The 19,218-nt window shown below is 36.6% G+C and overlaps 1 protein-coding gene across 3 annotated transcripts in view; it reads right to left on the minus strand.

The window, feature by feature from the left end:
• skap1 (src kinase associated phosphoprotein 1) overlaps window positions 1-19,218 on the minus strand; it is a 147,451-nt gene that overhangs the window by 101,657 nt on the left and 26,576 nt on the right. For 2 of the 3 annotated variants that reach the window (XM_034057379.3, XM_034057377.3), the window contains exon 4: window positions 17,697-17,834. In XM_034057379.3, coding sequence (XP_033913270.2) covers window positions 17,697-17,834 — 138 coding nt within the window. The remainder of the gene's footprint in view (window positions 1-17,696; window positions 17,835-19,218) is intronic. The other variant, XM_034057378.3, reaches the window with a different exon arrangement.

Here is a 19,218-nt window from a genome sequence, read left to right on the forward strand (position 1 = left end):
GTCCATAAATAACAAAAAGAAAACTACAGTTCAACGTCCTCCAAGATCTGCAAATTTCTGTTATGAGGACAGTATTACAATGACCACCAGGGGTGCACTAGAGGGTGGGGGGTGGGTGCACCGTTATTCTCCACAACTCCCTGCAAGTTTGTCACGACAATTTCCATGGCTAATAAAAAAAACTAATAAATGATGCTTAAGAAAGCATGCTTTATTATGCAAAGTGTAGAAGGTAGGGTGCAGGATCTGTTTTGGGTTGCACCTGTACCCTGAACTAATGAAACCAATTACAATTCCAAGTCTCAATCAGTACTGATACCTATCAAACCTGGATCCCTTTGGAGTGCAGAGGCTGTATTTGTGCACCCCTGTAATAAGGCATTGTTTTATATTGCATTGCAATGTAAGCAGAATGCTGCTGTAATACAGGTTTACTGCGCAGTTGCTGCAGTTTATGTGTACCTTACCCACACTTTAACTGGGGATTAACAGCCTTATAATTGAATCATCAGCCGATTAGCATCGCTAAAACTGCCTTCTCTTGATCACCAGCTATTTGTATGGTTATTTGAAACAACACACAACCCCTGTGCGATTTTCTGCAATGAAAATAAAATGGAATTATCTGATAAAAAAAAAATAAAAAAATTATTTGCTTATCTGTGATTGATAAAAAGCTATAGTCAAGCTATATTAGATAACCAGGCAATGAGTTTAAATAACTATTATCACATCAGGGTGTATTTACACTTATTTGTATTTATTTATTTATTTATTTATTTATTAACAGGAAAGCCTTGCTAATGAACGTCTCTACACACAAACCAGTTATTATATTGGACACGTGATGTAAATGTAACCCTAATTCACTGATGTTGATTTTGTTCCCACAACAAAATAAGATCACTTTTTATCTATAAAACAGCAATATTTCTTGAGGTTCTTTTACCCCAATTTGATACCCCCCGATATTTCATTTTTAATAATGAGATTATTTTTTATATCTTGGAGGCGGGGGAGTGGTATATCCGTATTGATGATTTAAAAAAAAATAAAAAATAATAAAAAAAAGATTAATAAAACAAGCAAAGAAATGACGAAATTCTCCTTTGCATGGCTGCTCCAGCCGACAGCAGGGAGCAGATGCAGCGAGTTTGCTGTTAGATTCTAAATTAGTATCTCCGGGCAGATTTTTCAATCTTGAGTCAGTCAAACAAGAGACAGGGAGAGAGAGAGTGTGTGTGTGAGAGAGAGAGAGAGAGAGAGAGAGAGAGAGAGAGAGAGAGAGAGAGAGAGAGAGAGAGAGAAAAGAAAAAAATACATCATCAGCAAAAGCAGCAACAGCAGCCTTAGGGAATTACATGAACTTTTGAACTTGCAATGAGGAACTAAGGGCTGAGCCTCTGTTCCCAGTTTAATATGGGGCTCTGTTTCAATTCATTAGGGTTTGGGTGAGGAAGGGAGGGGTGTATAAGAACAGCAGAAGTAATTTACCATGCTCTGCATACAATACAGATGGATCATACCTTCAGATGCTTATTAAATATACGCGCGAATGCACCGCAGAAAAATTAATCTTTCTGTTTGCCGGCTGCTGGGAAGAAAAAAAAAAAAGACACCGTGTTGCTGTTGCTGGGCTATTTCAGGGATTAAAAAAAATATATAAAATTTGTGGATAATATTCCCACTTAAAACTGATTTTATACAGCATAGTTCAAAAGATAATAATTCTCACCGATAGAGTTAGCTAAAAGAATACTTTCTAGTCTACCCCAGTTTTGAACTGCATAGAATCAATTTCATGTTAAATAGAATTGTTCTGTGTTACATAACTAGTGCAAAACAATTCCACTGATCTAATTTTATAACATTTCCTTTCACGAAAAAACACACAAACTTTCACCTGGTCCCTGAAGTAAACGGATAGTTTAAATATGCAGAATGCTTTTATAAATAAAAAAAGACTGGTAGAATTCAGCAATGTTTTGCTTTTCTTAAAAGTTGTAAACTGGAGAAGAATTTTATTTTTCCTTAATTTTTTTAAAAGCAGCATCGGTCCTCGTATTGAAGTATCCTTAGGCATCAAATTTCTGAAATGTCTTTTCATTTGCTGCATTCCAAGCGATCCTGCACCTCTTTGTCACTTTATTATGATGTATATTTGAATTAATTTTGCCCATATTCATCCTAATGCCTTCAGAACGAGCTTAATAAATTAGCTGGCCGTTCAATTGGACTTCCCCCTGATAAACTAATTTGAAATAAATAAATTGATTTGTAAATCACATTACATTTTAACAGTCAATCCTTTTTTGGAGGGGGGGGGGGGGGGGGAGAGGGGGCTCGATAATGGAGAAGGGAGAGGAGGATAAAAATCAGTTAAAAATGTACAATGTGACAATTCTGTAGACTGTTTATTACATTCCTAATTAAACTAAAGCATTACACTGGCTTTAAAGCATTATTATAATTTTTTTCAATAATAATTCTTCTCACTATTATTATCTCTCTACAGTCTTTGTGAAAAATGTGCAGTAGAATCCACAATACTCCCAAAGCATATTTCGGTTTAAGCGTTTTTTATTAGACGTGCGACAATTATAATAACGACTGTCACAAAGCGTTACTAAGTAGCATCGTAGTAATTCAATTTACTACCCCAACGCTGGCCATAACCCTAAAAAAAAAATAAAAAAAAAACCTTTACCCTCGATAACAGGTGTTGCTGAGCAACATGGAAAATTACAAGGCATTACTTCAGCCGTTAGTTACTCTGTGATTTTCATTTATAATTGCCAGATTAAAATCAAGGACTCGGGAAAGGCTTTGTACTGCACAGTACCATAAATACCTGCAGCTCATGAAAAAGCTGCTCCCAAATACAATAAGAAGATCGATTTACTTCTGATAAGCAAAACAAAGCACTTCACTCATTTTTTAATTGTGCAGGGTGTTTAACGAACAGAGAAAATGACACCAATGTGCACAAACTGCAGACAGAGCTTTTTGCCGTTGTGCTCCTCGTTCGTGGAACTCTATTCCGGCTGACGTCAGGCAGGTTGAAACACTGGATTCTTTTAAAGTCTAAACTGAAAACACACTTTTTTCTGTAATGTGCTTTTGTATAAATCAGTTGTAGCTGGAGCATATTGTACACATGAGCTCTCTTGCATTGTTTTTATCTCTGCACAGCGCTCTGGGGTGCCATGGCGTGAAAGGCGCTATATCAAAATAAATTAATAGTCCGCAGGTAGGTTTGTTATAAAAACTGTGCCTGGTCTGTCCCCACACTTTTAGGAAGGTGCATACAAAGCTGCACAGCAATCCTCCAAACTTTCTTATAAGAGTCGCAAGCTTCCCGAGATCATAACGTCTTACAAGCTTGTGCACACAACAGTAAGAGATTACAAAGATTTACGATGCACCTACAGAAAACGACCAACAGTAAACAACTGCAAGTGCTTGCTGTATAATAGCAGATATTATTAGCATGCATCAGGAGCAAAGCTGATTGAAATGGACATGATGCCAGGTGCAAAGCATCATCTGAGAATTATCTGATACCGCTGGCGCAATTCAGACTTCCCTCAAAAGGAAATGTGCCACAGCTTCAGTTGTGCACAATAGTAATGCATTCATTTAGAGACACATGTTTTCTTCAATCAAGTAACAGTCAGTCAGTCCCCCCACCCCCATGCAATCTGTTCATCATTGTGATTTATATAGATTTGGCTGGTCTGATTTCTTTATCTCCACGAAGATTGAAACACTGGTATATAATTGTTTATAAGGCCTTGGCAAAACCCCTAATTATCTTAATAAATTGCTAATTACCTCTAGTAGTGCTTCTAATCTTAGATCCATGATCCATGATCTTGGAATAAACTTCAAGGAAAAAGAAATCTGTGTAGCCAAGATATGTTTTTGTTTTGGCCGGCGCTCCTAAATTGTTTCTTGTAATTTCATTAGCTTGTTTGTATTGGTTGTGCTCATTGCAAATGTGAGTGAGTGTGTGTGTGTGTGTGTGTGTGTGTGTGTGCGCGTACGTGAGTGCGTGCGTGTGCGTGCGTGTGTGCATGTCTGTCTGTGTGTGCGTGTGCGTGTGTGTGCGTGTGTGTGTTTGATTTATTTATTTTATTTTATTTATTATTATATGCCAACTTCTCCAACAGGTCTCCCATGAAAAACAGATTTTAATCTCAATGGGACTTTCTTGGTTAAATAAAGGTTAAAATAAAATACATTTAAAACAAAATGCATGTAAAGTGTGTATTCTCTGCATGTAAAGCGTGTATTCTCTGCACAGTGAGGCTGTTCCACCATGAATGCCCCCAGGAGTGAAATAACGAATTTGGGGCTGCCAATATTTACAGCAAGTATCTCTGTTTACAATAGATCAGGAATCAGTCAGCTGATTATCATTTTGGGAACCAATTTCAAATTAAAAATAAATTGAAAAGTAACCTTTTTTTTTTGTAAATGCTATTACGGATGGGTCAGCTTGTTTAAAAAAACACAATTAATAATTTTTTTATTGAGAAATTATACATTCCAGTCCACAAGTATGGTGTGTACATACATACATATATATATATATATATATATATATATATATATATATATATATATATATATATATATATATATATATATATATATACACTGTATATAAAAACAAGAAAACCACTTGCTATTCAAAAGGCGTAATTCTTTATCTATGCTGAAAGTTTAGGTAACTTACCTCCAAACCTTTGACAGCACATGAGTAAGAAGTGTGCTTGTTGCACTGATGTCTAAAATTTATGTTGTTCCAAAACATCTCCATTGCATTGCACACAAACATGCACATTGATTTCCCAGTTAAAAAAAATAAAAATAAAATAAATAAAGTTTTGTGAATTGGGGTCAACAGCAGTCACTTTCTTAATAGACACAGCAAAAAGCTACTCTCTGATTGAACTTTGCGGTTGCCATGGACGCATGGTCAGCAATCCAGACGTGGCCACACCAGCCAGGGTTCAGACAGGTCAGCCAGTGACCGGACGAGAACCCCAGGGGTCAAGAGTTCGGCAGGCAAGGCTGTAAAAAGATATGGCCAAGCAGAGGGTGATGCCGGCCATTTATTTCAATTCACTTCAAACGTCCCTTATGAGATTTTAGGAAAATTCTGTTAGTGGCAGCTTGACACACTTTCTTTTATGCAACACTACACCCTGCTATGGAAGAGCCAGGGCACTCTGCAGGTCACACAGGGTGCCATTGATTAAGGGCTTCTTGTGCATTTTCTGTGTCTAACACCTATATTATTATTACTATTGTTACTACTATTAATTTGCCATTTAGCAGATGCTTTTATCCAAAGCGACTTACAGCGATTAGGGGCTAAGCTATGCATCAACTGCTGCTGCAGAGTCACTTACAATAGGACCTCGTTTGGTTTTCGTCTCATCTGAAGGATGAAGCACAAGGAGGTTAAGTGACTTGCTCAGGGTAACACATGGTGAGTCAGTGTCTGAGCTGGGATTTGAACCTGGAATCTCTAGTAGCAAGCCCCTTTCTTTAACCACTGGGCCACCAAACCTCCTATTGAGGTAATGTTCATTGTGTGGGGGGGGGGGGATTGCTCTCTTTGGGAAACAAGTGCCAATGCAAAATCTTAGACAGGAAAAAAGTATTTGAACCCTATAATTTCCAAGCAATTTCTAAATGAGAAAAAGCTATTGATGTAACTACAGTTTTAGGTTAGCTAGGTTTTGCATCACCTAGAATTATATATATATAGAAACATAATTTTGTTCTTTTATTTAACATCATGTAATCAAAGAAACTACAAAATGAAACTGCAAAAAGTCTACCGGAAGCCATAACGGCAGTACAGTATTTCATGTTAGATTTCAAAATGTCATATTTTTGTCAGTTTTTTGTTAAGTATATGGAAAACTACAAAGTGGAGTGTAATTCAATCTGTTAACGTAACATTATTCAGCAGGGTTCATTCGACTTTATGAAGCAATATTAGTTAACTGTATAGGGTGCATCACAGGGTTGAATGGTTATTTTAATATTATCAGCAAGAAACTACAAGGATTACCTGCCCTCTCTCAGCCAGTTATAGTCTGATTAAGGTTTGCACAAATGCATTGCATCCAGTGAATCTGGATTGTGTCTGTATTTCTGATCAGAGCAAGTTTTTTCTTTAAGCGCTTTAAATAGAAGTGCTCCTGCAATGATTTTCTCCGTCCTAATCATCCTCATAAATATATTTCTTCTTTTTTCAATACATCAGTGATTCAGTGCTTTTGTCCAGCACACTGGGTGCCTGGTCTGTAGAAATGCGTTGACTGATTTACTGACTGATGATTCAACACAGTGTTAATATTGGTGGTAAATCATATTTAATTCCCAGCATAAATTATTGAATTCCTTCATTTGTTATGTATTTAAAAATATATATTTACAAGGACTCTGCCCCATGAGACACGTGCAGACGATGCAAGAGAAGGAGGCTTAATAAACACGACATTCAGTTAAATACAAAATATATCATTCATTATTAGTCAGCCACTGTGCTTTTCTTTCCAATGTGCATACAAAAGTACTTTAACAGAGAAAACTCCCAAACAAACAATGTCGGTATCTTGCAGTCTTCCTTTTTTGGGGGGGCAATAAAATATACATATTTGTGATCTATTTACAATACCTAGTTTTCTTGTAAAATTCAAAGTGTGTCGGTAGGATATTTTGACTTCTCTATTCCCTGGCACTTGTTAATATCTTACTAAAATATGTTTTGTTTTTTTTTCTCTTTCAACCAGATTTCTGGAAAGAAACCAAGAATACAAGAGTTTAAAGGAGTGTCATTTTTTAATATCTATCTATCTATCTATCTAACTATCTATCTATCTATCTATCTATCTATCTATCTATATATATATATATATATATATATATATATATATATATATATATATATATATAAACTGGTTGGGTGTTTTATTTTATTTTATTTATTAAAAAAACACAAATTAAAGAACACTATAGAGTTGAAAATAGAAAAAAGTCAACTAATTCTTTCAGTGCTTTATTTTTGTGTGACGGGAAATAAAAATAATTAAAAAATGGTTCAGCTTCAGCAAAAAAATATATAATCTTAAACATCTTCCGAGCGTTCTCTCTTTGGAAAAGGTTTTGTTTTGTGCACTTGTCAGCGTACATAAAGAGGGTTCGAATGTGTGGTTCTAGATACAGCTGGGTTTCAATCTTTCACTTTCAGAAAGACCCCTATAATAGATACAATGTGATCAATAAATACAGCAATGGCTGGATCAATAAACAGACTGATCACTTTCACAGCTGGCAAGATTTAAATCTGGACTGGTGCACTCACACACACTCCCTAGGAGCTGAGACTGAAAGATAATAATAATAATAATAATAATAATAATAATAATAATAATAATAATAATAATACTGCAATCCCAACAATACAATAAGAAATGACCAAATGTTATCACATTCAAAGTTTTTATAATCCTGTAAAAACTTTTTTTTTTTTTTTTTTTGGTGAAATAATACTTCTTAAAGCACAATACAGAAATAATAAATGAACATAATTTTAGCTACAACAGCCTTACCCAAATTATTATTATTATTATTATATCTTTATTTTATATAGCGCCTTTCATAGTGGACCACCATCAGAAAGCGCTTTACTGAGGTAGGCTGTGACCTGTGCATGATATGCAGAGTCACTTACAATAGGACATTGATTTCACAAGGAGGTTAAGTGACTTGCTCAGGGTCACACAGTGAGTCAGTCAGTGGCAGAGGTAGGATTTGAACTGGTGACCTTCTGGTTATAAGCCCTGGACTTTAACCACTGGAACACTATATATTATTATTATTATTATTATTATTATTATTATTATTATTATTATTATTATTATCGTCATCACTAGCAATATGGTCCAGATAAATGAATTACTACTTGACTTTATGTATATATATATATATATATATATATATATATATATATATATATATATATATATATATATGAAAACAATCGCTAGTACAGCTGCTACTTTTTAAACAAAGAACATCTTTTTTTATTTTCACGAAATGACATTTCAGTCTCATACATTTTTTCAACACAAACAAAAAAGTATGCGAACTCTTTAAGACTGTGCTTTAAAAAGGATTTAAAAAACAGTTTGGTAATATTAAGTTTTAGGTATATATATATATATATATATATATATATATATATATATATATATATATATATATATAAAAATTATATATATAACATCTAACAAATCTAATATATATATATATATGTTCATATATATATATATATATATATATATATATATATATATATATATATTAGCTCAAAGAGCCAGCTGCCCTATATTATATATATTATATATTATATATTATATATATAATTTTTTCTTTTATTTTTATTTATTTATTTATTTTTAATTATGTCTAAAATTCTAGGTGATGCAAAACTTTTGGCCATAGCTGTAGCTTTGGTATACGCGGTCATTGGAGAAACAAAAACTATAAGAAACAACAAAACGGAAGTGCCTACTAAAGAAGCCTATAAAGAATACAATTCCTTAAAAGAGATTTAATAAAAAATGTTCAGGACACAAAAGGATCTCCTTTCAGATAACCTAAAAGGCCGTGTTGAAAAGCAGCTTCTCCACTCCTCAGGAATGCCCCTTTCGTAAAACAAACACACATTTTTTTTAAAGATGGATAGTAAACTTGACCTGTCCCTGAGACTGTGGTAGGGGTAGTAGAGGCAGCAGCAGTGACTGGGGGTGAGGGGTGGAAGAGAGGGTGAAGGGGTAAGGGTAAAGTTGTGTCCAGACAAGGCAAAGAAAATCTATGTGCACGGTCAGGTCACTAGCACAGCCCCGGGTGAATCTCAGTTCACATTAACATACAGACAGGCTTCTACAATGGAGGGTCCATCTGTTCCCATCAGCGATTACAAATCTAATGTCAACCACCTCGCTGGTGACAACAAGCAAGCGCCATTAAATTAAAAAACACAGCTCTTCGCTCGCTGGCTGCAGCACGCAGGTTGGAGCGAGGGGAGAGAGAGAGAGAGAGAGGGAGATAGAGATACTCAATTTCCGAGTTAAATACCTAATAAGTGACGGAGGGTATCGCTAGGTGAACAGGAATTGAACCCTTGAACTATACTTACCCCCCTCGGCAATCATTCTCTCAGCCCATCAGCTGTTCCTATTCTTTACAGAGGACCTATAGGACTTGCTTTTTAAAAACACCAAAGGCCGGATTAAAAAAAAAAAAATGCAACAAAAAAATGTTTTAAATGGGTTTTGTAAAAGAATGCACCAGAATGTCACAATTAGAAATGGTCTCGGTATACTAGGTTAATTGTTTTTTTTTTCCTGTTTTTTTTAATGCAGAAATTATTGTATCAAACCTCTTTTTGACCTGTTATTGCCAGCTCAGGGCAGCTGAGATGGTTATCATTTACCCTGTTTTGTAAGATTATTAGGTAGCACTTTTAAAAAAAAAATAATAATAACAAATAAATAAATAAATAACAGGGAAATCATATATGACTTCTCAATGCAAAAAAAAAAAAAAACAGAATAGCTTCTGTACGCCATGTGATTTTTCTAGTGAAGACAATAAAACAAGGGCTCTTAGTTTACAATGATTTCCGATCAAAAACATAGAAGATATCATTTTAATGCATTACTAATTTTAAAATCGCAGATTACAAAAACAGTAAAATTATTACACATTATCCCGTATAGCGCCCGATATACCTTGGTGAATGTACATAGTGAATGTAATATATATGTATATCTACATATTAAAATGAAAATACCACGATGATTTCAGTGTCAGAAATACACAGCAGCACTCCAGATTTACAGGTTTGTTTAATTTGATTACTTATTCACCGTATTAATAACACACCTTAATCTAGTGCTAATTTAGGTTGGCTCCCCATTTAATTATTATTATTATTATTATTATTATTATTATTATTATTATTATTATTATTATTATTATTATTATTATTGCTAATGCAATAATCACATCACCATAATTGCTCTGAAATTACATTGCTCTTAACTTTGCAGACAATTTCGTTGACTGTCAAGTCAGATATCAACATCCTGCAATTTGTTTTTGTTGCTATATTGTGAAGTAGAACGCTGGCAAATGGTTTAATGGCCGTTTTTAATATCATGGGAAATAAGGAATTTATTCTCATGGGTAAAAAGACCAAAGAATTGATGAGGGATTCCCATCTCATGAACAGCCACTGAACCCTGAACTACTCTTAACCCTTTCTGCCGATTATCATTACTGCGACGCAAACTTGCAACACGCACATTGTCTTCCTATTTCTTTCTTTCTTTCTTTATACAAATTTGACCCCCAAAAACTTTCACTAAGGTTCAAGGATTTAAAAAATGACAAGGACACAACTATCACTTATGCCCCCCACCTTCCCCAAACCATCTGACTTGAGAGAAAGGAAGAGGGTCTGGTTGTTTAGTTGCAATGAAATTGAACCTTGAACTAAATTTCCCTGCACTGCACTGCACTGTGATCACTTTCATTAGCGAGCATGACATTCTGCCCATTAGTTTTTTCTTCCCCTTGCTGAAATGAAACCCCTTAGTTAAGGTTAAGGAGAGGAATCTGTCAATGAAGCACCGCGAGGGAGGTGAACACAAAATGAACTCTGAACTCCAGCTACCCTTTCTTTCGCAAGGGGCAATTATCATAACGATTCCATCAACTCTGCTTAACTTCACGTGAAGGTCTCAGTCACTTCAAAAAATAAATATATCGGGATCTATCACGCAGTTGGCAGTGCTTGTTTTGAAAACGCTTTTCTCTGGGGAAGAAAGCACTTGGTTCCTAGGGTCCTGTGTGTTTCAGCACAGCACATTATTACAGACGCCACGTTTGCTTATTTGCACATTTCTTTAGCTGCGTGTTCAGATGTGGTTCATAATACAGTATTAGGAGGCCAACGCAACACAACAGTAATGCCTTTGCCATTTCAGGAACATTATCGTCATATGCAATATTGAAACCTTCCATTGTAATGTGATAAAGGCCCGGTTGGTAAATGCTTTGAAACAGGTAGCAAAACAACAGGGCTCTGACGCAGTACGGTCAGCTGCACTGATATATAGCACTTGCTATAGTTTGGAATTAAACACATTATAAAAATCCTTATACATAATATAAAGCTCTATTTGCATTCTTTTATGCAGTGTTAAAATAAAATATGCACCATCATTGCACTACCCATATGTCTTTGTAGATGTAACTTGCTGTAGTCCTTACTTGTCACATCCTAGTTCATATTGTGCTTTGGTGGTATTATTTGCACTTACTGTAAACGACACTGTATTTAAATAGTAATCTTGCATTGTAACCCTGCCCTGTAACACAAATTTTAGCTATCTTGACACTTGATATAAGACACTGTAAAGGATAGCAGTGCCATAATTAAAATGGAATCTCACGGTTTACAGTAATTACTCCTCGGAGGGTATTGTTTGTAAGCTGCAGTAGCATTTCAATGTATTGACGGATGCTTTACTATTTACCAGCACCAGTTTTTCATTCTTTTCTTGCTGCGGTCTTCCGAGACAAGGAGATTACATCTCCCAATTCCTTATGAATAGCATCTCTCACACCTGTGTTACTTATCACCTGTATCACACTGTCTAGCAAGGGCCTAGCCCCTCGTTTTGTCAATGCATTGACCTTTTTACACCCCCCACAACTCATATAGTAAGATGCTAATCTTTTATGTGATACACTTGATCCTCATTTCGAGTTCAAGGTGCAGTGCTGGGGCATTTAGTTTCTACCCGCCCTTAATATTTGTCTTTGAAACTATAAGTCGTTTTAATACCTCTCGGACGATCAAAGAGCCTGATTTCACAGATTTGCGTGCAATTCCTTTTCATGTGATTCAGAGATGGCTTTTATTAAAATTATTAGGGGTGTAACGATACACCAACGTCACGATACTAAGCGTATCGTGACATGCAGGTCGCAGCATGGTATGAGTCGTGATACATGCGATAGGCTTACTTGTGGGATGCTTGATAAGATCAAATGATCATTTAATGAAGGACTGTTACAAGACAAAAAATGAAGGGAGCTGGGGAGTGTATTCAACAATAAAAGACACATATTTTTCATGGAGATAGACTTAAGACGGAGGGAAAGAGACACTTCATGGTGAGGGATGGAATGGGCAACCATGTCATGTTGTTGAGGCAGAATCACTGTGATCCTTGAAGACTGAGATCGATCAGCCACTACGAACCTGGCAAGCTTAGATGGGTTCATAAATTGTCTTTCGTTATTAAATAAAATGCATATTAAAAGTTAAAAGAAGAAGTTGAAAATATATATATTTTTTTTTTTTTCGGGCGGTTGCAACAATGATAATTTCCCTCTGATGTTCTGAAGTACAATGTACAGCTTCTCATGTAAAATCGGATTCTTACTGTACACGTCTGCACTACGACGTCATGCAGACCTTAGGAGGCCTGCTTGTGGGCACTAATGTCAGCTCCTAATTAGTTAGGTAGTTACAACAGAGAGTTACATTACATTAGGATTTTCTACCTGGCAAAGTCGACGACTGTCAAAGGGGGCTTCGCGTGCCATCTAATTCAATCTAAATCTAGTGCGCAGTCTGTATAATTTCGGTTTTAACGTATATATAATGAGGAGCGCGGATACGATATAAAACATATCACATTGTTGCAACCCCCCCTGTTTCGCTTATTTAATGTTTTAAGATTTCTTTTCATGCTCAATTTTTTAAACACACACACAGTGTCTTCAGTGGATACCTTTACTTTGATAACAGGACATCACATTTGCTGTGATCTTCTGTGTATTTAAAGCTGCCGTTTTCTGCTTTTCAAAAGACCTGTTTTTGAATTTCTGTTTCACTCTGCAGACACGCCTAGCTGTGAGGATTTCAAACAGACTGGTGCATAGGCGCTCTTCTGCCGTTGTATTTATTATTTTTTTTTAACGTTTTCAATACTTGATCTGTCATCTTCTGCTTCCAACCTTCATCAGCGCACCCTACAGATTGACACATGCCCTTCTACTACACGGATAAGTTATACAGAACAATGGAACAAGCGGCCCAAGGCCTTCAAGTGAAATCCCCCAAGTGTTAGTCAAGTGCCTTGTATATCCATCACAGCTGCCCCCCTGAGATTCGTCCTATGTGGAGCACATGTTGGGTTTAAGGAGCTGCGTGTTTTTTCGATTTGGTTTGCTCCGTGGAGTGCAGCTAACAAATCATCTTCCCTTGGCTGATGCAGGAGTGGAAGAAGAGCACTTTCACCCTAATCGAGGCCAAGCCATTAGCTAAATCGTCTTTTTTTTCGTTTTTTGTTTTACACAAATACGAAGACACTGTAAATATCCCAAATGGCAATAACTAAATAGCCCATTTAGTGTCTATTTAGTTACCGGTAAAATATTTAGTTAATGGGGAAAACCGTGATTAACGGGTTCTGAATAAGTGCACAGATCTATTATTAATGATTTTTCTTTTTTTTTTTTTTTCAAGTAACTAGCCTTTTAGGAAACAATGTTAGGGCTTACTAGTCCAGGGGCGGCGATAAGACTCCCATTGCACAGCAGTTTGATTCACTCCTGGTTTTCACTAAGAGTTTTTTAAGACATACCCGAGTGTGTTACCTATACACTGTGGCTAATCAAGCTTGTAGTAAAACCTGGAACGGGTGAAACTGCTATGCAATAGGAGTCTTATGCCCAATTGTGCCTAACACACGCTCCGATTTCCACTGTGGAATAAACCCTAAAACAAGAGTCTGTGCAATGCAGTTTTCAGGAGCATGTGCCGTGCCACAAACCAGCATTTCCACTAAACACAGTAAACAGAGTGGAGACGGCTCTGTGACTGGACAGGCAGACAGCTGAGGGGTGCTCAGTGCCACCTGTTCACGGTCGAAGGTACACAGATGTTTCGCCCAATGACCTTGAAGCCAGAAAAAAACAACACTGGGCCATCGTGATTTCTTCTGATAAGCAAGACGATGCCCCCCCCTGCCCCCCCACCCCTCGTGATAAAGGTTTCAGTTTCAGCCCCCCCCCACACACAAAATCAGTCAGGCCAACACCCTGAAGGCAGTAACGGCTACATCTAGCTGTAACCTGACTGTAACCTCATAAAAAAAAGGATAAAAAGACGCATTGCTAAAGTTTCAATCCCTCCCCCCCCAAAAAAATATCCTGCTCGGCAGTCTGAGTGTCTGTCAACAGTGAGATACCATCAGTCTAAAGGGGGGTGGGGGGTCAACAATAACAAGCTGGCTGAGTGGATGTTTTTCTGGTTCCAATTCGTTCCTATAATGAACCAGAGGCCATTAGTACCATATCACCGTGAATAATGATGTCAATTGTCTTATAAGGTACAGCCACCAACGACTGAGGATTAACAGTGTGCAACCTCTCTCTCTCTCTCTCTCTCTCTCTCCCTCTCTCTGTGCTTAGGTGACCATCAGGTGCGGCTCTTCAATATTATCTTAACCCTCTGAAGTTTATTTTACGCTTAAATCTCTCCTATACGTTTTAAAAAACAGAGTGACTTTCCCTGCAGTACTATCTGATACTAAACATACAATATAACAGAGGAAGGTCAAAAATTATTCCGTTGAGGAATTTGGTAACTTTTTACACTGCACTGGTCCCCAGTGATATAAGTTTCAAATGAAAACAGCACCATTGTGTGTGTCTAAGTGTGTGTGTGTGTGTATGTGTGAGTGCCTACGTACGTACGTGTGTATATATATATCTATATAATAATTTTTAATGTACGCTTCCAAGGTAGTCCCAAGGGGAAGCTGACATACATTCATATGTTACAAGACACCATATTTCATTCTTAAACAAACAGCCAACGGAGCCACAATTAAATAACAAAGATCTAGAATCATACTATAAACACCATCCCAATAAATTACTATTGCAGTGTGGGGGGGGGGGGGGGGTGAGGTATACATCTATTGAATAATATAAAGTATGTAATTGTGAGACTACCGTGACAAAAGAAAAACAAAGGAAATGTCTGAATACAGACCGTCACTCTTTCGTTCTCTATCATTATCTTAAAAGCACAGTAAAGTTTTTGTTTGCATTCTGTAATCCTCTTTTTTTAATATAATAATTAGTTTCAGTCCTTGGCGGGCCTGGGGTGTCATATGACTGCTTATTTTTATTATTATTATTTTTTATTTTAAAAAAATAATAATAAAACAGCTCTATTATATATGTTTATAATATGCACCCCATACATTAGTCTGGCAATACACACTGTAATGTATATGCATGCAGTAGCAAGAGTTTAATGAATGCAGTAGCAATGTTCAATAACATGCATACAGACATTACACTGCACTTCTGTGAGCGTTTAAATACATTTTTGGCAGATTTCACAGACCCTGATTAGCACAATCTTAGACTACCTAACCTCAGATAAAATAGATTACTTCTAATCGGGGTCTGTGATAAACTATAACACTAGAATACTTCACTCTTGCAGAACTGTAGAGAAAGTCTACTCCTAGGACGAATCACATAGTTTCGGTGCATTATAATCCTTCCTATACTACTGGAGCGGTCTGCTGTTTAGATTTTAGAGTGGAGTTATCTTTCTGAGAGCTTTTTAAGGGTCTGCACTGTTAAAAGATAATGAATTCCTACCTTATCTAAGAGCACAAACTCAAATGCGTTAACTTAGTTTCTGCAACGTCCTTTAATCTCCCGAAACTCACTTAAGGGGGATGCTGGCTTTGCTGAGGTTTTTTTTAAATTGCGGCTGGCCACCGCACTTCACCACAGTATCTGCTTGAACCAGCAAGCGCAGCTTTGGAGTCAAAAGAGGTGCGCTCTGCTATCCTTTCACCACTAGAGGGAGCTCTGTAACCTCTTTCCATTTTCAACAGCACTAACAGGAGTAAGGACACCCCCCCACCCCCACCCCCACCCCCACCCCCACCCCCAAACCCACCACCTGATCCACAGAATTAGCATAAGAGGGGTGGGTTTACATCCCAACCAATACAGAACTTAAATTCGCAAATACATGGTGCAGTGATAAATCAAATAGGTGAATAGGTGAACAGCAAACTGCAAGACAAATTATGATATACTGCATACATACATTAATGTAGATGGATAGTGACATTTGAATGGACATATTTTTAAAGACAGAAATGCCTAAATGGATTACCGTATACACGTAGGACTGACATAAAAAAGAAAAATGTACAGACAGACAAATTGTGCATAGGGTTTTAAACTCGTAAGTCCTGATATTGAAGCTGTTCTGAGTAGCTTATGGACTGATGTTACAGTGTTAATAGAAGTGCTTGAGAGTTCTCAAGTGGCTGTATGGCGTTTTTTTACAAGCTTTAAAACACACTGGTACGGTACGTACGGCCTTCTCCCATGCTTGCAGACATTTTTCATTTTATTTATATTTAGTATACAATCTAGTTATTTTAAAGCACTTTGTGAAAAACGCAGTACGCAAGACACTTGAAACAAGATCTGGAATCAGAATGTTTAGTTAGTTTTGCTCGAAAGACTCTTCTGCTAGATGCCTAGAGTCGATACAGCGCCAACCTTACACAGTACAAACCCGCAGTAACTGCAGTCAGATGGTCCTGCATGCTTCCACTGCTAACAAAGAAACGCTCACTTCATTTCACTCTTTGCACACTTGTCTTCCTCTGCTGTATTTAAATCATTCAAGCTTACAGCTTACTATAGGTGTACAATGCAGAATGAAATGAACAGAGCTGTACAGCAAGAATTTTCGAATTAAGACAATATATATAAACATAATTGAAATTTTATTTTTTTGTATTTCATGTTAGATTTCAACATTTTTCAGTTTTTCCTGAAGTATATGGAAAACTACAAAGCGGCATGAAATTAAATATGTTAACGTAACGTTATTCGGCAGGTTTCATTCGACTTTATATAGCAAAATGAGTTAATCCTATAAGGTGATGCAAAACATTTGGCCACAGCTGTACATAGCATCAATGTCCACCGGACTATCTCGACAGTAAACAGACGTGTGTGGTGCTTTTTACTCTGGTTTTAAAGAACGTAATTGGGAACTGCTTAGAACCTCCTGCCAATGCTTCTCCCTCAGTCCACACTAACAAATAGGTATACGTCTCATTTATTATGATTTATTTATTTGGCAGGGCAGTACAGGGTTACAATGCACAATACAGTGTAGTTTACAGTAAGTACAATAATACTAATATGATACAATCTGAAATAGGATGCAACAAATTAGGATCACAACAAGTTATATCTACAATGACACAGTGGTGCAATAATACATTAGCTGAGGATCCAGTAACGTGGAGCAGGAGGGGCTCAGATATCTACAAGTGCAGTCTATTTATTCTGTCCTTTGATCTCTGTGTGCTACTGATTAAGTCTGAACCGCACATGTTTGTGGTGTTTGTGCTTCTGGAATTGTGCTTCTTTTATTGTTTTCCAGGGCCCCCTTGTAAACGAGGCCTTGGTGTCTCAATGGGTAAATCTCCTGGTTAAATGAATAAATCAATAAAAGTGAAACTCACATTCAGGAGAGCCTTCGTCCTGATAGTCCGATGCCACGGACGCGTTGTCGGAGGGCAGAGACGGGACGAGGTTTAGACTCTGAGCGTCATCGGAGCTGTCTTCATTCTTAGACCCAGAGTACAAACTCGCAGAATCTACTGGAAATGAGACAAAAAATAACAATAATAATTAAAACAACAATATAAGTCAGTCCACAGTGTCTGTCTGTGCGTTTATTAAAGAACACTGTAGTCGTTTAATTTAAGGATTGAAATAAGACCCCTGCTGCTGTGTGATCCTGTTTTTACTGTGAGTTTGATAAGACACACCTGAGCTTGTTACCTGTACACTGGGGATAATCAAACTGGAAGTAAAACCTTTATAAAAGTTTCATAGTAAAAGCATAACATAGCATAGTAAAGCACAGTGACAGCACGGTAAAGCATAAGTACACATTGTAAAGAATAGAGAGGTGTGATAAAGCATTTTAAAACATTGCGAACCAGAGTAAACTATAGTAAATACATAGCATAACCATGTGGTAAACTTTTAGAAGATTCACGTACTTGAGTAGCATCAGGAATAACAATGATTCCATTTCACTTTTTTTAAATAGTGTATTTAATTTTTGTATATTTATTAATGGAGCAAAAAAAAAAAAATGATAATAATTTCAACCGGGTTTACTACCTTTTTTTTCTTTTAATGTAGGCAGTAATTATTAAACCCACGATGAACACGCTTTTAATAGGTAATACACTCTGTTGCTACATGCCTGCAATGTTTTAAAAACATCATACCGATCCGTAAAAAAAAGGGCAAGATATCACTTGATCAGAGTGGTGATTCAGAAAGAGTATAATTAATTACAGGCCACTCTGACTTGTTACTGTATTAAACTCCACGTACAAAGAGGTAAATCTAGAAACATAAACACATAAAAGCAAACGGCTGTCTCTCGCTGAAAAAAAACAAGGGTTGGTCCCCATTATATAGTCCCAGGTGCAAGAATTATTATTACAAAAAAATAAACATACAGACTAGTTGTTAATTACACCTATTAAAAGGAACATTAAACTTTTTTTTTTTTTTAAACAAACCAGAACGGCAACAGAAACACTAGGAATCTTGCATGGTACTATTTTCCACTGTGCCATAAATAAATACTGTAAAACGCAGGGATTCATTTAAAATGCACACAGCACACACTGATAACGTGCAATAGATTGTGAAAGTTAAATAAAATGACACAAGTACAACATCATGGAATTGTTATTTGTGTGCCCCTTCTTTCAAACGGCATGCTTCAGCATTAATCACTTGACATGCAGTGAGCTATTACGATGATGTGGGCTAGAATTTACAGGGCTCTCCTATTAAGTGTAGTTTAATTAAATTAACAAATTGATTAAAAAATGCTGCAGCATCCTGGGCTGTCTTGTCTCTCCTCTCCGACAGGAGCTGACACATCCCTTCTCTGCTCTGCTGAAGAAAAATAAATAGATGAATGAATAAATAAATAAATAAATAAAAAAATACTCC

The sequence above is a fragment of the Acipenser ruthenus genome, chromosome 28 (assembly GCF_902713425.1).
Source record: "Acipenser ruthenus chromosome 28, fAciRut3.2 maternal haplotype, whole genome shotgun sequence".
Lineage (NCBI taxonomy): Eukaryota > Metazoa > Chordata > Actinopteri > Acipenseriformes > Acipenseridae > Acipenser > Acipenser ruthenus.